The sequence below is a fragment of the Phyllostomus hastatus genome, unplaced genomic scaffold (assembly GCF_019186645.2).
Source record: "Phyllostomus hastatus isolate PE091 unplaced genomic scaffold, TTU_PhHast_1.1 phas_contig_524, whole genome shotgun sequence".
NCBI classification, from domain to species: domain Eukaryota; kingdom Metazoa; phylum Chordata; class Mammalia; order Chiroptera; family Phyllostomidae; genus Phyllostomus; species Phyllostomus hastatus.
In genome coordinates this window covers 6,279,139-6,306,980 of record NW_025333900.1, presented here as the reverse complement: position 1 = coordinate 6,306,980, position 27,842 = coordinate 6,279,139, and the positions used below count along the sequence as shown (strand labels likewise).

Genomic DNA, 27,842 nt, shown 5'->3' with positions numbered 1-27,842 from the left:
CCCACAATCCAGGTAAGTGCCCCAACTGGTAATTGAGCCCTCAACCTTTTCATGTGTGGGACAATGCTTGAACCAACTGGGCCACACTGGCCAGGGCCACACTATTCTCATAATAAGTTACTTTTTCTTATTAGCCAGGATCTGATTCTTTAGATTTTAACCAAAGAATAGTAACTGTAACAGGATAATAATAACAAAATTCTGTACCAGTTGAAACACACAAAATAGAATTATTAATTTTTTCCTTTTCAGCATTTCTTTGGAGAACTATGCCTCCCTCCATTCTTAACCTATGTGGCGTAGATAAGATTGGCTCCATCTCTGTATCCCTAAAAGTAGACATATGGGAATATTCTATCACCTAGCCACGGTTCAGGGATAGCAAAGTGGTTGGAATTGTGCTACATTAAATCATCTTTGAAATTTTGTCATCTGAACAAAAGGTACTCTTGGTCTACTAGACTGCTAGCTACATGCAAGGATAGCAGGAACCTACAGCTGCTGACAGCCATTATTTTAATGCCATATGTATTAACCTTGCCTAAAAGTGAAACTAATATGGAGAAAAGTGAAACTGTGGGATGGAGAAATAGAGAAAGTACTCTTGTGACATGTTTCTGTCCTGGATCCAGCTATGTCTGAAACCATCTCCTAGACTGTTAGAATTGTTCATGCGGATAAATTCCTCATTCCTTTGTTTCTGTTACTCACAACCAAAGAATCCTAACACAGACTGGAGTTTCCAAGTTCTTCACATACCTTCTTTTTCCTTGTCAGTGAATGTAATAGCTTCCAGCTCCTGCAGCATTTTTCCATGAGAAGGAGGAAGGCTGACACCACTATTTATAGCTTTTTACAAGTATTTACTCTCAATAAACTTCCTTAGAGCTGGGTACAAAATACTTAAATGGTACCATCTGGTGTTGCTCTTGAAAGCATTTCTCTTTGTGGCTTACAAACCAGTGCTCAGGTCAGAGGCCAGTGATGTTCACTCTCTTCCCTTGTTGGGAAGCTATTTGCCGCTGGGGCATTCTTCTCATGATCCCACAGTTTGGCTGCAGTTATTTCAGGAGTACTAGGCACCAGGGGCTGAGTACTACAACCTCGGAGGAGCCTTTAAAAACCACCCATGTCTGGGCCCTACCCCGAAAGGTAATTATGGACCTGTTCTTGGTTAGGGTCCAGTCATCCATATTTTCTAAAAACTCCCCAAGCAATTCTGCCTTGCAACCAGAGCTGAGAGACCTGCTGGCACACACTGGATGTCCAGATAGGCCCAGCTGGTTCTAACCAAAAGTTGTTGCTAACTGTTCTCCCCAAGTCCCTCAAGTGAGTATGCAGACTGTGTTCACCTTCTGTAGTCATTTTAAGTGCTGGATACTATGCCACATACTAGGAGTACAAAGGTGAATTAAGCCAAGTCTTTTGTAGTTGAAGGAATACAGAATAGGTGGGAGAGATTGCTAGATAAATACACACAGGGCAAAGTGTGAGCTCAAAAGATGTTGTCGTCAGTTCTACCTGCAAGGAGACAGAGTTGTGCATTGGGAAGGTCTTTATATAGGAGGTGACTCTGAGCTGAGTCTTAAAAGTATTTATTATAAGGACATAGTAGGGAAGGTTATTTTGGGGACAGGGTGCAACATGAGCAAAGTTTATGGAAATAGCTGAGCTGATATTTATGGTTGGGGTGGACTGGGTAGAGATAAACTTGGAAAAGTAGGGAGGGGCTGGATTATGAAGGGCTTTTGTCTCTTATAAGACAGTTTGGACTCTATCTGGTGGACAACAGAAGCTATTGAAGAACTGTAATCAGAAAGATAAAACTGGTCAGGTTTGTTTTTTAGAAATATCTCTCTGGTAGCCATGTGCAAGATGGATCGAAATGGTGTAAATTTGGACACAAAGACTCCAGTTGGGAGATTATCATCTAGTTAAGATGAAGAGAACCTGAACCAAGCCAATAGAAATGGAATGTAAAGAAGAAGAGGCATTTAACTGAAAATAAAAGCCCAATTTGCAGAGTTTAGTGACTGAATAGATTTGAAGAGAGAGAGAAGTTCACATTGTATCTGGCTTGGGTGGCTGAGTGAGTGGATTGTGATGCCATTCATAAAAATTAAAGAAGGCAAAAGGAAGCACAAGATGGCAGAAGGGAGAAGCAGTGAGGCACCTGTGCGGTGTCTAGCCGATGCTGGCTGCTGAACATTGTATTGTAAAGATACAGATTGAGGAGTCACAAGCATAGAGGCAGTCCTTGACTTGGCAAGTAGGTGGAAAATTGTATGAAATGAGAAGAGAAGAGAGCCAAGAACAGAGGCCAAAGGCCTATAGAAGAAAGAGGAAGAGGAGGAGGAGGAAGAGGAAAAGGAAGAAGACAAGACTGAGAAAGGATGTTGAGGTGGGAGGGAAAGTAAGATTGATTAGGAGGAGAGGCTTTCCATAAGAAGCGAAAACCATAAAGTGTCAAAACCATGAAGAAATCAAGGACTGATTTCTTTTTCTTTTTGGGCTACCCTACCTTTTTCCCTTTTGTGGTAATAGCATCCCAATTTCCTCTTATTGAATAACCCCTCTCTCAATATGTGCAGTTGGAGAAGGACTGTCAGGGCCTTCCACTCTGCCGCTCCAAACCACAGGGTGGGCATGTGACTCACTTGGGCATGCTCACCTGGAACTTGGAAAGTTTGTGCCAAGTTAAGTGATTCAGGGGTGGTATAAATATAATGCCAGCAGAGATCCCTGGCAAGATTGTTGATGGTTTCTTACTATCTATACTTTTATCTTTAATATCAGAGGCTGTAATATTCTTCCAATAAATTCCCCTTAAGTGTAGGTTAGCAAGTCCTGGTTTATGATCCTTCTAACTAAAGAAGCTTAGCTGGATTCAGCCATTGGGAGGTCACTGACGGCTTTGCCTGAGTAGTGTCATGGGGTGAAGGGTGAAAGGCTGACTGAGTAGGGAAAGGAAGTTGAGGAAGTAGGGATAATAATTGCATTCTAGTCATCAAGGTGTTAGGGAAGTAGCTAATTTCTCTGAACCATGTTCGAATCCATGTTTTGTTAGGACAATTGAAAAGAGAGTTCTTGAAAACTGGGAAGCCATGAATCTGTTATTTTAGTATGAATTTCTCTAATGTTTAGCTAGATTTAGTTTATCAGTGTATTCCAACTATTCTTACTAAAAATATACAACAAACCCAATGCACATAACAGCAAACTGCTCCTTAAAGTGTCTATTTTAGAGCAAAGATTTGTCTGATTTGATACATTGATAGAAAACAATGTGAAAAAAATAAAACCACCATGAATGGTTTCTTCTGAAACTTTGTCCAGTGCACCAAATAAAAGATTAAACTTAAAAGTAACTTGATTTCAGTACTTTTAGAAATACTCTTAAAATAAAGTATCTTTTCCTTCTTTAGCCAGACCTGGAGTAAACTGCTTCATGATGCTTTTCTGCCCTCCAGTGGTTGTTAAAAATCCTTCAGAAATTTATCATCTGTTTTTAAATATTTTATAAGTTTATGTTTTCTCTATAACAGAATTTTTGATTTTTGGAATCCAAAGTGACTTATAAATGTATCAGCACTTAACAAGACGCACATGTTATTCTTAAAAATGACCAAAACTCATAAAACAACAGTGAACTTCATTATATAAAGTCAACTGACTTGAGGTAACCAGTAGGTGGAGGAATTTCCAAAGCTAAGAATTCCACCACATTATCCAAACCCAACTTCAGAACCTGAAGACATTAAAAAGATTGATCCAGTCTTCTTTGTTTCATACTAATAGAAACTAAAGACGGTTGACAGTCCCTAAGTTTTATATATATATATATATATATACATATATATATGTATATATATATATATATATATATATATAGAGAGAGAGAGAGAGAGAGAGAGAGAGAGAGAGAGGGAGACACCATGAAATTGTGGTATGAGGAAACACTATTTTAGGTTAAGATTAGATTTTACTTGTGAAATATGAGAATTGGGGGCGAAGTGAAAGGTTTTAGGTATGGATAGCATGAGATCAAAAGCTGAAAATAACTAGGGTATATGAAGAAAGTAATTTGACATGAGAGGAAAGAGGCTGAAAATAGGAGCCTTGGTCAAATGTCAGCATTATGATGTGCAGAAAGGTCAAGGGAGGGAGGACGAGCTTGGGTTTGATCCAGACAGCAATAAAAAGCTATTATGAAAGACAAAGGACTGATATTTATAAAATATAAAGTGTTGGTACAAATGAACGTGAAAAACACTGATTTCCCTCTGCCCATTGCTGCTTTATTTTTAGCACTAGAAGCAACCAATCCTGAAGGAAAAGCCACACAACCTCTTCGGCACCCACGTCAGTCTAGCCTTTATATGCTTCAGCCGGATGCTTTCCTTAGCTGTGGCACCACTCCTCCCAAACATCTTCCTGAACTCCCTCCAGGACAGAGTCCACTAGCCTAAATACTATCCTCTCCCTCCCCATGATTATTTACTTTATTCGCACGATCTCCCCCACTGTGTTACCATTATTGTAAAGTGGGACTGCGCTATCAGGCCAGTGAGGTGTTGTAAACATTTGGGACATCGACTGAAACTTTGACTCAACTTCATTAAACTTCACTCTGTTCTCAGCTCCCCTTTCTCTTATGACAAAAGAATGAAAAATGCCACAGTTCTCCCAGTTTCTTTTCCATGTTCTCTGTTGTCATTGGGTTTTGTCGAACTGTACACTCTAATGTAAATTTAATGGCTCATTTTGTCCTTACTAACCAACCATGGTTACCTTCTTTTTATATAATAGGCTCCCCTGCATTCTTCATCAATTTTATAGGCCATATCATGTGTTTGCTTATTAAACCAGAAAAGTTACTGAGACTGATGGAACCCAGTGTGGATGAGGTATAGAGAAACAGGCTCACTGATACAGTTTTTGGGAATGTAAGTTTGCACAACTTTTTGAAGGCTGCTTTGATAGCATCCACCAACATTAAAAATATTGGATGCTTGTGAGAAATTAATTCCCCTTTTAGGAATCTACCTTTCAGAAATATGAACATTGGGATATGAAGATGCAAGTTCAGCATACTCCTTGCAGGACTGTTATAAATGTAAAACAGTAAGAATAAACAAAGTCACCATGAAAAATTGAAAGATTAGAAAGCAGGATGATAGCATAAACTGTCAATAAATACAATAACTAGTTCTTTGAAGAAAAAAAAATACAGCACGTAAAATTTGGGCAATGTTAATTTAGAGAAAAGGAGAAATCACAGCTATTGAACATTAAGGCTGAGAAAAAACTTATATTTAAAATACTGAAATAATTAAAAATAAAACAGAATGTAATATTTAACTTAATTCCAATAAACTTAGAAAGTCCAGGGGAAATGGATTATTTCCTAAAAAATATAAATTGCCGAAATTGACTCAAGAAGAAAACAAAAACCTAAAGATGTTTATAACCACTGAAGAAATTTTAAAATCAAATAACTGCCCATCAAATGGTTGATCGTTTAATTATTTTTTGATTCTCATTTTCTGTTTTCATTGTCTTGAGCTCAGGAGCAATGCCTGTATATTTTTTGCCTTTTGGAATCTGACATAGTAATATCAAACTATTATATGACTAATTTTTAAATGTGTTCCTTAAGATATTGGAAAAATAGTATAATTGGCATTTTCTAGCTAACCTGTGGAGAATACATCATTTGCCTATTTCTCACGTGTTTTTAATTACAAGAGTAAAATATGATTATTATAACAAATTTAAACCACAAAGAAATATCATTACATCCCAAAGGATTACCATCCATGTAGTCAGTATAGCTTTCTGCATTCTGATCTACTTTTTCAAACATAAAAAATACATTTTAATTTTTATAATTCTTTAACATTTGCTTTATTATTGTATTTCTCTAACAGTCCTTTGATATGTTTGGTTTTTTCATAACTTTTTGGCTAGAATGCTTATTACTCTACCATCTTTTATATGCAGTTCTTCCATTGTCATTAATTTGTTACTGCAGTATTGTTTTTCCTTTTCTTGAATAATTATTTAGAAGAATAGTTAAACTTTTTAAGTGGTTGAATTATGTTGCTAAATCATTTCTTCCCTGTTTTAGCTTTATTGCCTTACACTCAAGGACTGACCAATGTAATATTTACTTTTCAGACTCTCAGATTTTCATTTTATCCTAACATAGGATGAAGTCCATAAGAAACTGGGAAAATCAGTATATTCTGTATTTTCAGAGTTCTAATAATCTTTCAAATCAATCTTGTTAATTATATAATTTAGATTTTTAAATATCAATCCACATATTTTGCCTACTCAATCTGTCCAAGACAGAAATACATATAAGAGTACATTATTATACTTTTCAAAACTCATCCTCTTGTATTTTTAACAGTATTGCTTAATGTATTTTCATGAAGAACAATTCAGCACTATGTCAGTCAGAATTTACGATGGTCTCCAAAATTTATGCCTCCTGCCATATATGCTGTTGAGTGTGAGACCTGTGACTATGAGGAGATATTACCCTCATGATTAGATTACATTAAATGACAAAGGTGAAAGGATTTTGCAGATATAATTAAGGCCCCTACTCACTCACCTTTCAGTTAATTAAAAGGTAGATTATCCTGAGTGTATTTGACTAAATTAGGTGAGCACTTTAAAAGAGAGTTGAAAGGTCAGATATAGAAGAAGTCAGAGAGATTGGAAGTGAGACAGACCCGCATGCTGGCCTTGCAGAAGGAAATAGCCATGTTGTGACCTGTCTATGGAAGGGCCCATGGGGCAAGGACTTAAGGGCAGCTTCTGGAAGTTAAGAACAATCCCCAACCAATATCCAGTAATAAAATAGAGACCTCACCCCTATCACTTTAAGAAACTGAATTCTGCTAATAATCAGAATGATTTTGGAAGAGAACTCAAGGCCTTAAATGAGCTCTAGATGAGAATGGAGCTCTGAGTAAGTGGCACTGTTCCCTTTCTGACCCCTCTCCCACAGATTGCCCCACAACCCAGTGATGTGTGTTGCCCTGCCCTGGTGTATACCTAAGACTCCACCCCTCACAACTTAACAGGTTCGCTGAGACAAAAAAATATAACCCAAATGAAAGAACAGATCAAAACCTCAGAAAAAGAACTAAGCAATGAGGAGATAGCCAACCTATTAGATGCAGAGTTCAAAACACTGGTAGTCAAGATGCTCACAGAAATTAATGAGTATCATTGCAAAGTAGAGGAAGAAGTAAAGACTATACAGAGTGAAATAAAGAAAAATATACAGGAACCAACAGTGAAGGGAAGGAAACTGGGACTCAATGATTTGGAACAAAAAGGAAAAATAAACATTAAACTGGAACAGAATGAAGAAGCAAGAGTTTGAAAAAATGAGAAGAGGGACTTCTGGCCAAGATGGAGGCATATGTAGACACACTGTGCCTTCTTGCACAACCAAAAGAAGGACAACAACAAATTTAAAAACAAAAAACAACCAGAACTGACAGAATATCAAACTGTATGGAAGTCTGACAACCAAGGAGTTAAAGAAGAAACATTCATCCAGACTGGTAGGAGGGGCAGAGATGGACAGCCAGGCAGAGAGGACTCACAGCAAGGTGGTGATTGGCTGACCTGGTGAGGTAATGGCTGGCGGAGCAGGTGGTCCCATGTTTGCATGCAGATAAACCAGGAGAAACAATTGGGGAGTGAGACAGACCATGCAACCCAGGGCTCCAAGGCAGGGAAATAAAGCTTCTAACATCTGATTGAAAACACTGATGGGGGTTGAGGTGGCAGTGGGAGAAGCTGCCAGCCTCACAGGAGAGTTCATTGGAGAGACCCATAGGGCCCTAGAATGTACATAAGTCCACCCACCCAGGAATCAGCACCAGAAGGGCCCAATTGGCTTGTAGGTAGCGGGGTAAGTGACTGAAAACCCACAGAGAGTGGAGTAAGCAGCACTGTTCCCTCTTGGACCCCTCCCCCACATACAGCATCAGAACGCAATGATGTACGTTGCCCCACCTGGGTGAACATTTAAGGTTCTGCCCCTTACTACATAACAGATGCATCAAGACAAAAGAGAAAAAATGGCCCAAATGAAAGAACAGATCAAAGCTCCAGAGTAAATACAACTAAGCGATGAAGAGATAGCCAACCTATCAGATGCACAGTTCAAAACACTGGTAATCAGGATGCTCACTGAACTGGTTGAATATTGTCGCAAATTAGATGAAAAAAATGAAGGTTATGCTAAGTGAAATAAAGGAAAATGTACAGGGAACCAATAGTGATGGGAAGGAAACTGGGACTCAAATTAATGGTTTAGACCAGAAGGAAGAAAGAAACATTTGACCAGAACAGAATGAAAAAACAAGAATTCAACAAAATGAGGAGAGGCTTAGGAACCTCCAGGACAACTTTAAATGTTCCAACACCCAAATCATAGGGGTATCAGAGGAGAAAAGAAAGCAAGAAATTGAAAACTTATTTGAAAACATAATGAAGGAGAACTTCACAAGTCTGGCAAAGGAAATAGACTTCCAAGAAGCCCAGAGAGTCCCAAAGAATTTGGACCCAAGGGAGCACAAACCAAGGCACATCATAATTACATTACCCAAGATGAAAGATAAGGACAGAATCTTAAAAGCAGCAAGAGAATAGAAGGCAGTTACCTACAAAGGAGTTCCCATAAGACTATCAGCTGATTTCTCAAAAGAGACTTTGCAGGCAAGAAGGGGCTGGAAAGAAGTGTTCAAAGTCATGAAAGGCAAGGATCTACATCCAAGACTACCCAGCAAAGCTTTCATTTAGAATGGAAGGGCAGATAAAGTGCTTCCCAGATAAGGTCAAGTTAAAGGAGTTCATCATCACCAAGCTCTTATATGAAATGTTAAAGGGACTTATCTAAGAAAAAGAAGATAAAAAATATGAACAGTAAAATGACAAGAAACTCACAGTTATTAACAACCACACCTAAAAGAAAACAAACAAACAAACAAACAAACAAACACAAACTAAGCAAACAACTAGAACAGGAACAGAACCACAGAAATGGAGATCACATGGAGGGTTATCAGCAGGGGACTGGGAGGGGGAGAAAAGGGGAAAAGCTGCAGAGAATAAGTAGCATAAATGGTAGGTAGAAAATAGACAGGGGGAGGTTAAGAACAGTATGGGAAATGGAGAAGCCAAAGAACTTATATGTGTGACCATGGACATGAACTAAAGGGGGGGGTGTGTGGGTGAGAGGGGGTGTACAAGGTGGAGGGGAATAAAGGGGGAAAAATGGAACAACTGTAATAATATAGCGAATATAACATATTTTAAAAACAAAAAAAAAATTAGAAGAGGCTTAGGAACTGCTGGGAAAATTTTAAATGTTCCCACATCTAAATCATAAGGGAGCCAGAAGGAGAAAAGGAGGAGCAAGAAATTGAAAACTTATTTGAAAAAAAGAATAATGAAGGAAAACGTCACCAATCTGCTGAAGGAAATAGACATACAAGTTCAGGAAGTTCAGAGAATTCCAAAGAAGTTGGACCCAAAGAGAAACACACCAAGACACATCATAATTAAATTACCCAAGATTAAAGATAAGGAAAGAATCTTAAAAGCAATAAGAGAAAAGGAGGCAGTTACCTACAAAGAAGTTCCCATAAGACTATCAGCTGATTTTTCAAAAGAAACCTCGCAGGCAAGAATGGGCTAGAAAGAAGTATTTGAAGCCATGAAAGACAAGGACCTACATCCAAGATTACTCTACCCAGCAAAGCTATCATTTAGAACTGAAGGGCAGATAAAGTGCTTCCCAGATAAGGTTAAGTTAGAGGAGTTCATCATCACCAAGCTTTTTTATATGAAATGTTAAAGGGACTTATCTAAGAAAAAGAACATGATCAAAATTATGAACAGTAAAATGACAACAAACTCACAACTATCAACAACTGAACTAAAAAAGCACACTAAGCAAACAACTAGAACAGGAAGAGAATCACAGAAATGGAGATCACATGGAGGGTAATCAGTGGGGTGGGGGAGGGGGAGAATGGGGGGAAAGGTACAGGGAATAAGAAGCATAAATGGTAGGTAGAAAATAGACAGAGGGAGGTTAAGAACAGTATGGGAAATGGAGAAGCCAGAGAACTTATATGTATGACCCATGGGCATGAACTAAGGGGGGTAATCCTGGAGGGTTGGGGGTGCAGGATGGAGGGGGATAAAGGGGAAGGAAAAAAAATGGGACAACTGTAATAGCATAATCAATAAAATATACTTAAGAAAGAACTGATACAAACACACTACTTCTGAGAGTTATATTTTCAGTGTGAATTGTGTCCATCATTATAAAATAGAATAAACTTTAATTTCCTATTTGATATATTTACTCTGAATTTTATAGTGTGTATTATTTTTGTTGTTATTCCTGCTTTCTTGTTTGTGCATTTATTTAATATCCCTTTTCCAATCCTTGTAGTTCTAATTGTTTTATGATGCTTTGTTTAGGTGGGGCTCTAATAAACAGTATACAGTAGTCCCTCCTTATTCATGGGGGATACATTCTAAGACCCCCTGTGGATGGCTGAAACTATCACGCAGATACTATCAAACTTTGTATATACTATGTTTATTTCCTTATAATGCCTATTATAAAGTTTAATTTATAAACTAGGCATAGTAAAAGATTAACAATAATAGCAATATACTGTAATAAAAATTTGTGAATATGGTCTCTCTCTCTCTTTCTCAAAATATCTTATTGTACTGTATGTATATTGTGGATGAAGAGATGATTCACATCCTGAGCAGGATAGAGTAGTGAGACACAGAAGGAGATTTCATCATGCTACTCAGAATGATATGTGATTTAAAACATGAGTTGTTTATTTGTCTTTTTTTTACTTAATAGTTTTGGACCACAGTTGACAGTGGGTCACTGAAACACAAAAGGAAAACTGGGGATAAAGAGGGACTACTACATACATTTGCTGAATTGAGTTTCTGTATTCTCATGGTAAAATTTGTCACATTTATATCTATTTTTGTAATATCTTTGGTCTTATTTTTCTTCTTGCTCTATTTTTCCTATTTAATTTTTCCTTTTATATTGTGTACTTTGGTATATGACTACTTGTTTGTTTTTTCTTTTCCAGTGTTTTAGAAACTATGCATTTATTTTTGTAATTATTTATAAATTTAAAAGAAAAGTTAAAGTTCTCTTAAGAATTTTTCAACTTTATTTTTCCTCCGTGTAGGGACTATGACTCTGTCCCTCTTGTATCCTCAGTACCAATCATACAGAAGTATTTTAAAAGTCTTTAATTTGCTCAATTGATATCTCTAGGTTCTAAGCAATTACCCTGGTAAATAGCTTTTAAGACTTTTTTGATCCCTTTAGATCATATTTTTTATGTTTATTGTAAAACATTTTCTTCATGTATACTCTTTTAAACAGAAACCTGTGATCTAAAGCAGACAAAAATAAATTAATGAACTAAAAGCTAATTATCTTCTTTTGTATTTGTTTTAAAAATTATTGTAATCACAAAGAATTATGAGAGTTTTAATAATTACATGCCATAATGTTTAGTCTGACAGGTTCAAGCAGTGGAGAATGAGAGGAAAAGATTTTTCTCTCTAACCCTATACTTAAAAAACAGGCATTGTTGCCATTTTAGAATGTATCTTTCCATATTTTTCTATGTTACAATGATGATAGCAATAATAGTAACTAATACTTATTTAACCTTTCTACGTGCTATATGTATATTGACTGAGTCCTCGAAACAGCCCAGTAGCTACTCTTATAACCATCTCTCTATTAGAGATGAACAAACTGAAGTGCAGGGAAGTGAAGTGATTCCCCCCAAATTATGTAGTTGGTAAGTGATAAAACTAGCATCCATTCTCTCAACCACTGTACTGAACTGTCTCTTATCAAATATGTTTATATAGCTTTATATACAAACAAAATATAGTCTTTTTAATTGACTTACATTTTAATAAAAATGTTTTTACACTCTTTTTCTGAGACATGCTCATTTTACTTAATAGTTTGTACATCTTTCCAAATTTGTTGAAGGTATTTCTGGTGAGTGGACTAGTGAATCAGAGAATTCCTTAGGTGGCATATTAGTTGTGGTAGGCTAAACTTCTCTGATAAATAAACTCAAATATGTAAAAGTGTAAACACAATATAGGTTTGTTTCTCATGTGACCACCTAGGGCAGGGTCGGGTCGGTGAGTGGCTGTCTTCCGTATTGTGGCCCAGGGACCCAGGCTAACTGTTATTCTTGCATATCCAGAGCATACTGTCATCTGTACAACTGAGGTCGGTTGTCACATCCAGGATCTGGCTGGTGGAAAGGAAAGGTAGCATGGAAAAAACATATTCTCTTAATAGACTGAATCCTGAAGTAGGATTTACACTATTACTTAACACTCATATCCTTCAAGAGGAATCTCGTCACATGGCCATTGGACTATAAGGGAGGCTGGGGAATGTAGTCTACTAAGGAAAGAAAATAAATTCTGGTGGACAGCTAGTGACTCTGCCATGGGCAGTTTTATTATATATTTGTTTAATCATATTTGAAATTTTTTTTAACACATTGATCTCATTGTTCAAGAATTACATGTTTTTAAAGGTATCACAGGTAGTTGTCAAATGGACACATCCTGGTTAGTGGCAGATACAGAATAGAGACCAGATCTTCTGACTCCCAAGCCAAAGCTTTTTCTAATTACTACAAGACCAACTTTACTTTTTAAAATAAGTTAATGAAGTGTGAAGCTAAGTCCTGAGGTGTTAAAGAGAGACATGTCTGAAAACTGTAGCACATGGAGTTAAGCCCATAGAACGTTATCCGTATTGCTGGTGAAACTATTTTAGGTGCTAAAAAGTGATAGAACATTTTGATAACTCTGTAGAGAGCCAGTTTTAGTTGTTAGTGACAGGACGTTACTCCCTGAACCCCACAGCTACAGAACAGGCTGACATTAAACTATTCCTACTTTATTCTCCAGATACTTGCTATCAGTGGTGACTGAGCATATAGGAAAGTACTGAGCACTTACTTATCGAACTTGCTCAGGTGATTTGGGTAACTTAGATTTTCAAATACTATTTACTTTTCAATAAGCATATATCATTAATTTGTTTTTGCTTAAATTAGTTAAATATCAAAATCTCTGTTTCAACTTGCAATTGTAGTCACAGCTAAAGAAATGAGATTCATAATGATGGAGGAAATTCCTTGTTATTTCAGTTAACTTTTCTTTATCTCAAGATACAGAGAATACATATAACTTATATCTCCTTTAGATACCATATTACCATAAATTTATATCCTTTTCTTGAAGATACATATCATGAGTGGCTCTTATAAAATATTTCTCTGGTCCTCTACACACTTTTTGGTAATGCTGCAGGACAATGTTATTAAGCATCCATGAAGGGGCATAGATTTTTATTACGCTTGATTGCAGAAGACAATCACTCCCCTGGAACTTCAAGTCTATGTCAGTTTAACTCTTATATTTTCTCTATAGCTTTTAAATTGAAGAAGAATGCAGGAAGCAGGGTTTGTCATAACATTAGCTACATGCAGGATATGTGTCATTAGCTCTGCCTTTCTAGGGGTGTACCATTGGTTACTTGTGGGTTACTGTTTTTTCCTGTTTCCTGTTTACTGTTTTTTCCATAGGGACAAGGAGCAGGAAAAACCAGTCTTCCCAGACAAATCTCACTCCTTCCAAAAAGATCTAAAGAATTGTTATATTCATGAGAAGACCTCCCCCTTGTAAGTTTATTGGCTTATAAGTTGAAGAAATGAGGCCATAGAGTTATTATTTAAAATAAAAAATTTAAATGCACTTTCTGATTAGTTTCTAAGATTAATAATTGATATAATGGGAACTACTAACTAAATTTTAATGAAAAAGGCTTTATGATATGGGTGAAGAGGATTTAAAAATTAACATTATTGTTTAAGAAGTGTGGTCAATGATGTATTTCTTTCACCTGGATCTTCATGTCAGTACAGAGTATTTTTTGATGGTGCTAAAAAGCAAGGTACTGAAATAAAGTGGACGTAAAACTCAAATATTCAATAGTTTTAGACAAAAATTATCTTTAGTTATGAAATGATATTGTAATGGAGGGAAAGCTGAAAAAAATCTCTACTGATAGGTACCTGTTATCCTTTGTTAGCTGCATATTCTCTGTGAAGTTATTAAACTTACAGTAAAGGAACAAGAACCATTTGAAGAAATCTTGATGAATTATCACTCATTAATTTGAGTGGTTTACTTACCACTTGCAACACAGATATAAGCTTCACCATGTACAGAAACATTGAAATGGTTAAACTTGCAAAAGAAGACTTTAAAAGACTGTTAAATCAGTTTATCTCAGTTGAAAGAATTAAGCCCTTAAAACTGCATCTATATCTGAAGTGTTGCAGAAAGTGCCAATAGTTTAAAATAATTCTTTTGAAATGAACATGTTTAATTAAAGTCATTTTTTGAATATTAAACTTCTGGAATAATTTTTAAGGATTTGGTATCAGGAACAATGGAAAAGACTCCAGACCTATATACAACTGCCTACTCTCCATTTCCAATTAAATATCACAAAGATGCCCTGAGTTAAACAAGTTCAAGACTCAACCACAGCTCCCTCCAGATCCAGTTCTCTTCCTGTGTTTCCTATCACAGGAAAAGGTGGTTTTAAATCTATGATGAGAATGATGAGAATTGACTACCTAGAAAGGCAGATGAGGAAAGCCATGTTCAATGAAGTTGGGGTGGGCGAGAATACTCTGTAGACACTTGGAATTAAGAATTTGGGGAGATGGACTTGCGTCGGAAATGTGGATTTGGGAGTTGTCTACACAGAGGTGATAGCTGAAGTTAAAGTAGGCAAATGAGCATCTGAGGTGGGGAAACAGAGGGGAAAGGGGCCAGAGAAGTTTTTCGTGCATTAAAGTTAAAGGGAGTTTAATGAGAAAAAGTCAATGTCAAGAATCTCACCGGATGAGGAATGAGATAAAGCCATGGGATTAAATGATTTTTGATAGTTTTAAAAACGTGGTTAGATTAGAAGCCAAATTACAGTAGTTATAAAAAGGTGTGTGTGTGTGTGTGTGTGCGCACATTTGTGTTCCAGTCCTTGCTTTACCTCTAACTGGTTGCTTGTCTAATGTTTAATTTAAAATTTCAAACATCTAATGTCAGTAGACCTCAGCTTTTTCATATTTAAAATGAGAGGATTCTTTAGATAACTGATCTAGATTCTCAGAAGTTGAAGTAGACATTTTCAGTGAATGAAAGAGTGAGTGACTAAACTATATGCATTTTCTACCAGTTCTAGACACTACTCACTTTAAGATGTCTTTCTGTGAAAGGAAGACCCAGTAAGAAAGAAATTATCTAATGGAGTCAGCATTTTCAAGGAAAGGATTTTCAAGACAATCAACGCTCTTTTGGAATTTTTAAAGAAATGTTTTGGTCCTATAAAATAATACTTTGTAATATGACAAGGTAAAGAGGTACAAGAGATCCTTGCACTTAATTTTTTTTATTGACACATTTTTGTTTTTGATTTTTTGTGAATTTACATGACTTGAAACTCTGCTAAGTATGGATTTCTTACCCCTTTGATAATATTTATTAGGTGACAGCACTGTAAACACTGGAATTCAACAACATGCAAGAAAAAAACACATATTGGAAATGTAGCATTATCTTTGTTAATTGTTTTCCTATACATTACCAGATTTTTTTCCCTTTTCCAACAAATTCAACCTACATCGAAAACCAGTAGGTGACTTAGGGCACCAGGGCTGCTAAAATAATTGTTTGAACCTCAAGTTCATATTCTCAATATTTGTGGTTCACCTTTCACATTTTGAAAGGCTGGTGCTAAGTCCAAGGCCAGCTGACACAGAGTCTAAGAATTTTGAATGGACTTAGTTTTCAATATAAAATTATTATTATATTATGGGTATGTAACCTATCCTTTCTAGAGTTTTTTTCCCAGTTAAATTTTTCCTCTACAAGTTCACTTATAAATTTATTATAAAAGTTATTTATATTATACTTTAAAATATATAGTATATCTAACTCCATATCATACTATAAGCTAAATTTAATTTCTGGGATATTTACATGAACTGAGATCAATGAGGGAGGTTTTGTCAATGAAGAGACTTTGATTTATAAAATAGTTCTAGGATTTTCTGGCTGACTATTTCAACTACAAATGGCTTTATGTGACATCTTTTTTGGGGAAGCCATTCTTCCGGGAAGCTGGTGGCATGCTGCATACATTATCTAATTCAACCAGAGGACTCGGCTGTCTTTCAAAATAAGACAGATGAGCAAGGTGCAAACCAAAGTAGAAAAAAAGAGCTTTAATACCCAGAATTCAACACAGCACTTAAACAATCAGAATTTTACTTTATTTTAGAATAGGTTTACAGTTGAAAAAAAAAGATATTTACTAAAGCCACAACATTATTTATATGGACAAAACTTTTATTGCAAAACCTTGATACATGAGTATTTAGTAATTTTAGTCCTATATGGATATAGAAGATACTTAAAAAGACAGAAATGATATATTCCAAAGGCTGTAATAGGCACAATATATATGCTTGTATTGGGTCTGCAAGCATTATACTATAGTTTATTACACGTGATCCAAGAAGTTGCAGATTTTCAGCACTATATTCTAAAAAGATACAAAGGAGTATCATATTATGTTGAAAAGCATGTACTATCAATACTACAAAACAGGAGCAGCAGGCCAAACCAACAAACAATTCCTTGGGTTTTGTAAGAAGTAATACATTTATGGCTTTTTCATGTTCATCTTTGAGACTGCTTAGCAACTCTGGCAAGTGGAAAAGAAGAAGGTGGTCTCTAAGAAAACACTAAAGACATCACTTACAAGGCATCTGATATTTAACAAGTTCAAAATTGGTAAACAAAACTTGAGCTTGATCTTAGAGCAAAACTGTGAGGTATTATATCTGCTTCCTCCCACCTATGTTTTGGCATGAAAATCTTTATGCAGAAAAATAAAAGTTTCCCAGGTGACAAGGCAGAAAAATGTTTATGAGAAATTGTTAGCATTTACTTTGGGTTTTAGAAACTGTAAAGAATGAAGGTTTTCTAGGGACCAAGAAACTGGATATTGTCCTTAGTATGGAATTTTCTTCTGTTTTGTCAAAACATGGGTTGAAATATGTATTCATGCTGACAGTGTAGCCACACTGATAAAGGTGAACATGTGAAAGTAAGAAAATAAAAAGCAGATTTTTTCAGAGCATACTACCACTACAGCATATTGAAATTGTGTAAAAGTTAAAAATGTACACCTTAGATTCTCAAAGGTTTTATTTTCCAGATATCAATTAAACATAAGTGCAAAAATGAATCATGCAATATTTTTACCTATCGTCTACTGTGTTAATGATAAGAGGAAAACAGAATTCTTTTTTCCCTTTAAATGCATAATGCTCATGAGTTAGCATGTGGAACTCAAACCACACACAAAGGCAAATCATGAAGAAATGTTAACTATTTCAAAGTGCCCATGAAGGCATGCCAGAAATGATGCTGTTTCTATAGCACAGAATTGTTGGAGGCCACACCTAGCAGTTGCTACTGCAACTTCTCGGTCTTTAATGCTGCTTTTTTTTTTTAATTGGGAGATTCAGATCAGGGAGTCTGTTCTTTCTGGAGGTTAGGCCATAATTTCTGCAGGTTCAGTGACCAACTTGGATCCATCCCATGTTGTTTTGAACTGTTCAGGAACAGGAAATTCTCTCTGGAAAAAGGCAAGAGGAACAAAGTTATTTAAACCAAGGCTTCCTTTTGCAAACAGATAGAAGGCTGGTTAGTGTCACTTGATGGCCAAAGACATTTTATGGAACTCAAACCTATATCATGGAGAAGACTTCTATGTCACATGGAGACTTGCACAGTCATGGGTCAGTTCTGTGACAGTCTGCTAGCCTCACCATTAAACTAGAACTTATTAAGAACCAGACTTTTTTTTAAAGCACTGGATATATGTGAACTCAGTTGACCTCCTACATCCATATGAGCTAGGTATCACTGAGATGCAATCTACAGCAAACAGAGGCCTGAGGGGTTAAGCCACTGACCCAGATGATGTCACTAGTGAGCAGTGCAAACCTAGACTGCCTCTCGTATCCATGAATCTCCACCGAACTCAAACATGCACAGGAATTCAACTGGGGATCTTGTTAAAAATGCAGATTTGGATTCAGTAGATCTGGGGAAAAGAATGACAATCAGCATTTCTAACAAATTCTCCAGGGATGACGAGGCTGTTGATCCCCAGTCACACTGAACTTTATCTGGTGTTATCTGTCTGCTCTTCGATGAAATATAAAAACGAGCTTCAGGTTGTATATAAATTTCTCATCCTTCATCCTGCTACCCTACTTTTCCCATTGGGAAATACATGCACACGTACCACATACACACACACCACGTGCCACGGCAGACCCTCCCCCACCACACACAAATGCAGAACAGCCAAAATAAAAGTAGTTTGAAATCTCTCCTTTCTGTATGAGGCTCTCCAGTCATTTCAGAAGAGGATCAGAAAGGAAGACGTGGAGCAGTCCCCTTGGCCCCTGGCTTGTGTGGCTTCCCTGGACTTCATACACACAGCACTATTGAAACCACAACTATCTAATAAGCTGATGCCTGTGCTCACCATTGCTGAGATGTGAGGTTTCACGGGGTACACACATGAGTACATATCTTCCTGTATATAGGATCTGATTATTTCTTCTGGAAGAAGCCACTAATTTATTTATTTTAAAGGGATAGCCCTTTCTATCATGAGTGATGAATTCTCCCTGAGTGAAACCTACAGTGCAAAGTCTTATGATGAAGCAAAGAAGTTACAATCTCAATAACCTCGTGTGCGTGTAGCTAGTATCCCTTCTGGGGTTCTTCTTGATGAGTAAAGAAGGCCAGGTAGAGAATACTCCGGAGTGAAGGCACCAGAGTGTAGAAAAGATAGTAACTTCTCTACAGCTGTTTGGAAATTTTGGGGGGTGTAAAGTGATAGTAATCTGATGACACATCTTCTCTGGGGGGACAGATTGCTTTGGGGTGAATCATCCCTACCCTCCATTCCCAGATTACAATGCCTACAGCAGGACTTCAATATTGCTCTCTATTACCTTTGACTGGAAAAAGCATGAAGAGGGCAAAAGATAATTTCCATATAGAGGGAAGACTACATCATCACCCTCAGGTTTTGACCTATACTCATCCTTAGACCGGTGGATCTTACTCTAGGCTTCATACTGGAATCATCAAGGAAGGTTTAACAAATGCAGATGTCTGGGTCCCATGCCTGGGGACTATACATTAATTAGTCCGGAGTGCTCATCCAAACCCTAATGCTTTTCTTAGCTGATCCAGTTCCCATGCAGCCGAGCTTTCTGCTTAAATAGCTGCAAAGGCCAGGACTCATCCTAATTTTTGGCTCACTTCTCTGGACCTGCGCAATAGTGGCTTTTGCACATTAGTAGCTTGTTTTAGCAGTAGCAGAAGGCTCAGCTGCATGGGAACTAAGTAGCAATAGGTGGAGAATGTGAGAGAAGACTCTTCTCTAAAGCTCAGGGTCAGGCTGACCATACACCTAGTTGTGAAATGTGGCCCAGTGCTGGCAGAGTTTTGTTTTTCAGACCTAAATGATAAATTGTAGCCTGCGACGTGTAGGATGTGTCTGGGTAGCACTGGAGAACTCACTGAGAGATGGGGAAAGGGGAGTTTAGCAGGCATTTGGTCCTGCCCAAAATATCCACGCTTAGAAAATGTCCCTGGGTTCAAATAGCCCAGAACATTTATTTTTACTTTGGGTTTACAGGATTAATATGTAAAGACTATTACCATGTTTTATTGGGCCCATAATTGTGTTGGGGGCCTCCCTAAGTCCCCTAACTGCCCCCCTTGCAAATCTCCTGGGTCTCACTTCCAGATGCAGACTTGGGGAGTGGGCATGTCCATCAAGCAGATTCTTATGCTGGGCTTGAGAACTTCCGATGTAAGAATACCCACACAAATTTGTCTACTTATTATTATCACCCCCCTCCACTTTTCCCCCAACGCATTTCTCCCTCTTTTCTGTTTGCCTCCACCATAGCCAAGGGCAATGTTTGGTCCTCACTAATAGGGGCTTACTTGTTTGCTGTACTACGTGATACAAGTTAGCCCTGTAAGGGCATTATCAGCGACCTGCCTTGAGAGCCACAAACTCAGGAGTGAGCACCGTCAAGGAAAGGAAGAGGGGAAAAAGATATGTGAGGCAGCCCTCTGAATGCCTCTCCTGCCTGTGAATGATTCAACAAGTGAAGCTCATGAGTTGGAAGCTGAGTAGTCAATCTCAAAGAATGTTAATAATGAAGGCTTGAGAAAGATTCTTTACCATCCTTTAAAAGGTACTCACATAATCGCCATCCTGAGGGATAAGTATGTTCATTTCAGAGGACTTGGCACTCACTATCTCGCAGTCTAACGCATCTTCACTGAGGTATACGTGGCAGCCTTCTGTCTTATTAATGGAAATTGTCGGCACTTTTCCCATGACCTGAAATAGAAAAAAAATGATATGGGACCAACGCAAAGAAACAGGAATTATAATGTTCCTAAGTAGGTACAATTCATGGGCCTAAGCAGGTGCGAGGGATAGCTGGATCAGAGCTGGGGGCTGGTTAAGGGCCCTGTCTCGAGGCTGCACTGGTAGGTGTCATTTGGGGACAGAATGAAAGGACCTCTCAAGGGGATTCTCAAACCTCAGGGTCTCTTTCCTGAGACAAAATAAAGGGTTAGTTTGAAAACAGCAGCTAATGTTGAGAAAAAGTCTTACAACTATGTTAGTGGCTTTGAAACATATATTTGATTTCATGATAAAAAGAACAAGATGCATTCCCCTTTATGTGTTTAAAATTTTAGTTTTGACAAATCTCTATAAAAGTTGGATTAAAACAAGTGCTAATATTGTCATTTAAGAGCAAATAAATTGTTCTGTAACTGAGATTTTCCCTGAAACGAAAAAGGAATAAATAAGAAACACTGCAATTCTTTTCACATAAGTCCTTTGGTAGATAAAAATCTCACTGGCTGAATGTGAAGCTTAAATGAGATAATGGGTGTCTAAGTATTTTGAAATGTATTAATTTCAGGAGTGAAAACCGGAGACCCAGTTCAAGCCACTCATTGCATAGGCAAAAGGCACCATACACGAGAGGAGGCGATTCTTTGTATTGTTTTAAAAATCTAAGTGCTATAAAATTTTCAATCAGTTTTAAATTTCTCTTTTTACAGTCAGTTTTCAGGCATCCCCCCAAATCTCTATAGGGGTAGACTGTTCCCCCAATGACCATATTACAACTCTATAATTTTCCTCCTTGTAATGGTAATTGAAGCGATAAAGACATCTCCTCTTTCACCCTGAAGAAAAGGCAGGATTGCAAATCAAAGGAGCAACTCCTGTTGATGGTGCAGGTGATGTAAAGAATTCCTTAGGGGGAGTCTAGCCAGGTCACCACTCTTCTCTGTTTTCTCCTCTCTCCACAGAAACTGGACACCGAGTTGGAAGTAAACCCCAGTACCAAAAAAAAAAAAAAAAAAAGCAGAGGTAGTTCAAGGTCAGGTAAGCACAGGGCTTTGCCATAAGTACAATAAAATAATAATACATATATCTGTATTTCAAGAATATGTCAGCAGTAACATTCTTGGTGATCTAGAGTTGTTTATCTTATAGTGATTAAGAGCATTTGCATAGTGACCAGAACTGTACGAACAGCAGGCAAGGAAAGAGAAGGAGCGTCTGTCAGTGAGTCATAGGTGATTTGTTTATGAGACAGAGTGGGGCCACACGAGGCAAGCACATTATGCTAATATATTATATTTATGCATCACTATATTATATGAACAATGCTGAAATGTTCTATGTATCCGAAGCTCTAGAATTAAAAAGAAATAGCCCTGAATTCTTAAGAATTGTCATTTCCACAGCATTCTGGTCAATATTACATTAGAGTAGGAGATACACACCCTTTTCCCCTGAACACTTTGAGAACAGAGATTGTTTCTTATCAACAGAACTGGGCCAAAAGTAGCTCCTCCGCTGAGTGACAGGTGCTATGTGACCTTGCCCAGGCCAATGCTCTAGCATTTCACACATGCTTCTGTACTTTGTTCTGTTTTTCAAAAATTTATTTCTCTGTAAAAATTTCCAAAATTTCCATGGAATCTCCTAGTCTGTTCTTTCTCTCATAATTTCTACTCTTTTCTAGAGTAATTTACCAGAAACAGAATTACTGAATCAAATCATGTAAACTTTGGTCTGTGCCCTTTCAGTCTTTTTGGCAGCAGCACTGAGGTAAAATCTGCAAACATAAAACTCACCCAGTTTAAGGGTGCTGTTTAATTATACTTGGTAGATTTACAAAGCAATGCGACCATCCCTTCAATCCAGTTTGAAGCTATTTCCAGCATCCTCACAATAACCCGGTGCCGGTTCACAGTCCGTCCCTGTCCTCGCCCGCAGGCGGCCACTGCTCTGCTTCCTGTCTCTGCTGTGTCCAGGCCCTTCTAAAGGGCGTATTAAACGTTTTAAGTAGACAGTGACGTTCCCTTGGTTTGAACGTCCAGAAGTTCAGAGAGTATTCAGTTAAAGGTCTCTCTCTGAATGTCACTGCCAAGTTTCTCTCCCTCTGGGACAGATAACTGTGGTTTACCCTTCCATTATTTTTAGAAATCCTGACCATATCCTTAAAAATTATGATCCATTTTAAACACAGAAACATAGAAAGAATATCATAAAATATGTAAATGCAGATATGTCTGTCACCCAGCTTTTTCAGAGTTGAACATTTGTCTTATTTGCCTTTGTTTTAGGACTGTACTCTCCCAGTGTCTTTGAAGCCCCCTCCACACCTTCCACCGCCCTATTCACCTCCCTTCCTTCCCCCTCAGATGTAACTGCTCTTCAGGATTCTGTGTTTATCACTCACACCAGGTCTGTCCCTTGGGTAAGGTGACCTTGAGCTTTCATAAGTGTGTTTAACATGTGCATATTGTTTTACATGTTTTCAATCTTTATGTAAAGGGACACATTGTACCATGCCTGCCGTTCTGTAACTTGCCTTTATTGCTTAATGTTGCTTTGAGAGTGATCTGTTTTTATATATGTAACTGTAGTTCATGCATTTGAACTACTCTACAATATTCAGTTAGTGGGATTTATTTATTCACTTACCAGTTGGTGGACACTTAAATTGCTTTTGTTTTTATTGTTATTATGAATGATACTGCAATAAGTAATTTTACATATCTCATGGACATAGGCACTAGAGCTTCTTTAGTGTAGATACCTGAGAGAGAAATTGCTTGGTCACAGGCTATGAGTGTCTGTAACTTTATCACATGGCGTCAAATCGCTCTGCACAGTGAGTGCAATAGATTTACTGTCCCAACACTGATGTATCAGGGTCCCAGTGTTTCACTTCCCTAACAACCCTTGTACCATCAGACTCTTCACTATACAGGTGGTCTTAAAGCTGCACAGCTATGACAAAAATGAGTTTCAGCTAATATGTCCCCTGTAAAGTAAGGATAGTCTGAATGCAAAATTTTGATTGTGAAGACATCTTTAATTGTAGTATTAATTTGCATTCCTATTTCTATTAGGTAGGTCATGCGTATTTTCACATATTTATAAAACACTTCAGTTTTTTTTCTTCTCAAAATTGCCATAATATTCTTTTCCCATTTTTCTATTAGGTTACTGTTTTTCTCTTATTGATTTGTGTTAATTTATTTATAAATTCTGGTTACAAATCCTTTTTGATTAACAGCATTATAAATATCACTTTCAAATCCATGGTGTGTCTTTCTACTTTATATATGGTGTCTTCTATTGAATATATAATTTTAACTTTCATGTGGTTAGATCCATCTGTCCTTTTCTTTACAGTTTGCGTTTGTTGACCCCCAAAGCAACAAAAGAACAAGTAAAACAAAGAAACAAAAAAAACTCATAGATACAGATAACAGTATGCTGGTTACCAGAGGGGGAGAGGGGTCGGGGGGAGGATGAAGAGGGTAAAGGGGCCAAATGCATGGTGACAGGAGACTAGAGTTTGGTTGGTGAGCCAAAATGGAGTACATAGGTGTTGTATTATAAAGTTGTACATCTGACATTTATACAATGTATTAGCCAATGTTACCTCAATAAATTAATAATTTTTTTTACAGTGGTAGTGGTGAAAAGCCCAGTGAAACAAAAGAGAAATATCTATAAGACTAGAATACAGTTTTAACAAACATTATTAGGAACACATCAGGTAAATTAGGGGTGATTAACAATAGAAAAAGAGTGTAATCAAAGAAAGAAGTTATACCTGGCCAAAGGGAAGAATTCCTTTAGCTTTTGCACATTACAAAATACCGTTTGGTTAAATCAAAATTATTAAAGGGATGCAGATTTTCTCCTGCTTTGCAAATCCAATTTCAGTTCTACCTTCCAGGTTGCTTATTTGATTCCACTGACTCTTCAGAAAAGCTTTTCTTTTAATTAATTAATTAATTAATTAATTATTAATATTTTTAAAATTTTAATCATTGTTCAAATACAGTTTTCTCCTTTTTACTCCCAATCCAGTCCCCCCTCCCACACTCCCCACTTCCCTCCCATTACCACCCTCCCCTTAGTTTATGACCATGTGTCCTTTAAGTTTGTTCCTGTGAACCCTTCCCACTGTCCCCTTAAATTCCCTCTTCTCCTCCTCCTCACTCAGAACCAGTGTTTACTGAGGGGAGAAAAAAATTCTTTTTGGGATAGCGCTAGTATGCTGGGAGAATTTCTTAGTATTTTTGTTCATTCACTAGTTGATTCATTTACGTCTCTCACTCCTCAAATAATTATTGGACACCTAGCATGTGGAGGTCTGGGCTGTAAAGATTAATTAGCTGTTCTTGAAACAGAGATGGCAAACCAGTACTTGGAGTGCAAAACAGGAAGTGTTCTAAGAGACTGAAAAAGACAAACGAACACTGAGCAGCAAGAGAGGGCTTCGGAGGGGGGCTGACAGGGCTGTGTCTAGTGGGAAAGGGAGGAGTTTTCCAGGTGGACACGAAGGGCCCCTCTCAGGCAGAGGGGATGACCTGGGCAAACCACAGTGAGGGCAGGGCGTGATTCCGAGGGTCACTCACCTGCATCTGTATGTCCTTAGAGTTGATCACTTCCACAATGCCCACCACATTGTCAAACACCAGAGCAAACTTCTTACAGTTGTCTAAGAAGAAAAAAAACTCCACTAAATATACACAGCATATTTATACTTATTATGGTAACAATGACGCCATAGTTCTGCATTACCAATTGTAATGGAATTTATTTTCCCTTTCATCTGTAGGGTAGACTTGTTGCATTTGAAAATATAAGCCACTTGTTTCAGTTCGGTCTCTGAAATCACAAGGTCATTTCTGTCCTCTTGGTACTCCTAAAATTAAAACATATGCAAACATTAAATGTAAGGGTGTTTAGATAAATTGAATCCATTGCACACTGAAACTACTATGAAGTTCAGCATTCATTAATTATAGCTTTTTAATATGTTCTTTCCTCTAGAACCATTTTCTTACAGACTAAACCACAGGTCTTACTTTGTCGTTGTGGTGTTGGGAATAGATGGAACCGCTGTTTGGAAGGGTGGTTGGTGTCAATTTGCAACTAGTCAGGTATCAGGTGCCCTGGTGTGGGGGTTGGGGCTGGACCAGGGATGGAAGAGTTTTATGTGCAGTCAGGAGGCTGAATCTGGACTTACTGATGCTGTAGCAAATCTGCTGTGTCATGTAGGAGTTGGGCAAATGCACTATTAAGGGCCACTATAGTGGTCTAAATCCCAGTGTGTTCAGACCATGGCAACCTTCTAGGGGATTTTGGTCCTCAATCTTTAGGGAAGCCCCTGGGATCGGTGAGGGGCACCAGCTTCATCCAAAGTGTCCCTGTCTTGCCCTCACAATGGCGGAGGTGGCGGCTGAAGCAGTGGTTATAGCAGCACCTCCGTCGGGGCTAGAATGAAACATCCTACAGCTGATCAGAATAGGGCAGAGATTAAAAGTTTATGAAAAGAGCACTCCAGCTCATAGAGACAGAAAGTAGAATGGTGGGTGCCAGGGACTCAGGTGAGAGGCCATGGGGAGTTAGGGTTTAAGGGGAGTACAGAGTTTCAGTTTTAAAGACAGAAACAGTTCTGTGGATGGATAGTGGCGATTGGTGGCAAAAAGTGTCAATGTCCTTAATGCCATAAAACTGTTAAGATGGTAAATTTTGTGTTACGTGTATTTTACCACAAATAAAACATAATTTTAGAAGTTGGAGAAAATAATAAATGGGAAACAATGAAAAGTTAAACACGTTTATGGAAGCATTCAGATAGGCTCCAGTTTCTATGCTTGCCAGCCTTTGCCCCTGTCATTGCACTCGGAAATCCTGAAGACCTTGGTGCGTGGTTTTGCCGCTAGTCCTTTCGTCAGAGCGCATCAGGGATGAAGGCTAAAGGGCTTCACTCACTACTCTCCACTTCTTTCCTTCCAACTCGAACACAGGAGCATGTTTCTGAAGAGGCTCTGATTGGGGAGCTTTGGGGCCTGGAGTGTGGCTTTTGGTGGGAGATGGAGTTTGTCCTCCTTGAGCTCGCAGGCCAGGATTCTTGTATGTCTTCTGGGCATCTGTGACGTGCCGGAGCCCTGGGAAGGTAATGCACAGACACATTGCTTTCCATTGTATGCACAGGGAATGCCCCTGACTTCTTAGATGGACGTGAGGGCAACAGCACCACAATTTTGGCTCATGCCCTTTTCATAGCAGCCTTATGTTTTCTCAAGGTTAATATGCACAATTTGAGACGTGTGTAAGTTAGAGTTAATGGAAACATGGTAAGCATTTGAGGAACCACTTGTTTTTTTCTTTCTTTCTTTTTTAATACTCACCCAAGGATATGTTTATGGAGTTCAGAGAGAGAAAGCAGGGGACGGGGGAGAGAAACATCAGTGTGAGAGAGAAATATTGATTGGTTGCCTTCTGTATACTCCCTGACCAGGGATCAACCCGCAGCCTTTCGTGTATGGGGAGACGCTCCCACCAACCGCGCCACCTGGCCAGGGCAGAGGGACCTCTTCTTAAAGGTGATAAGATGATACATAAAAATTCTGCTAAAAGCAAACCATTGTGCCAAAAAGGATCACTTGATTTACTTCCTTTCCCATGGCTAAATCATTCCCCAGACACAGCCAAAAGGTTAGGGGACTGCATTAAGTATGTGTTGGGGTACAGAGTCAGTTTTAGGGTTACAGATCCATTCCTTCACTTTTCAGATGAGGAGGCATTGCAGCTCATTGGAGCCAGAGAAAAATATAAATTTTTGGTTCTTAACTCCCAGCCCAGTTCATAGGGACACTTATACCATAATTCTCATTACCCATGCAAAGCAAAAATACATTTGCATAAAGTTTTGGGTAACATGACTTTATTAAAGATTGTATGATTTTTTAAAAAAATTAACTATTCACTGAGAGGACAAAAGTAGTTCGATGATATAACTCCTTGACAAGCCTATACATTGCTCGAGGACATAGGCGCCATCATTTGTCATTTTTATTTCATTGGATCTTGATGCCTTGGTTGTAGGCAGTGCTGTAACATCAGGGGCCAAAATGGGGAGGCAGTGTGCGGTGGTCAGTGGAGCACCCAGAGT

General features: G+C 38.0%; 1 protein-coding gene across 1 annotated transcript in view; it reads right to left on the bottom strand.

Moving 5' to 3' along the window:
• Window positions 1-16,421: 16,421 nt before the first annotated feature.
• Window positions 16,422-27,842, bottom strand: part of CAP2 (cyclase associated actin cytoskeleton regulatory protein 2) — a 141,086-nt gene continuing 129,665 nt past the window's right edge. The window contains exons 9-13 of the mRNA XM_045847188.1: window positions 26,660-26,835; window positions 25,463-25,586; window positions 25,297-25,379; window positions 20,525-20,665; window positions 16,422-17,857 (exon numbers count right to left, since the gene is read on the bottom strand). Of these exons, the coding sequence (XP_045703144.1) occupies window positions 17,774-17,857; window positions 20,525-20,665; window positions 25,297-25,379; window positions 25,463-25,586; window positions 26,660-26,835 (608 nt within the window). The 3' untranslated portion in view covers window positions 16,422-17,773. The remainder of the gene's footprint in view (window positions 17,858-20,524; window positions 20,666-25,296; window positions 25,380-25,462; window positions 25,587-26,659; window positions 26,836-27,842) is intronic.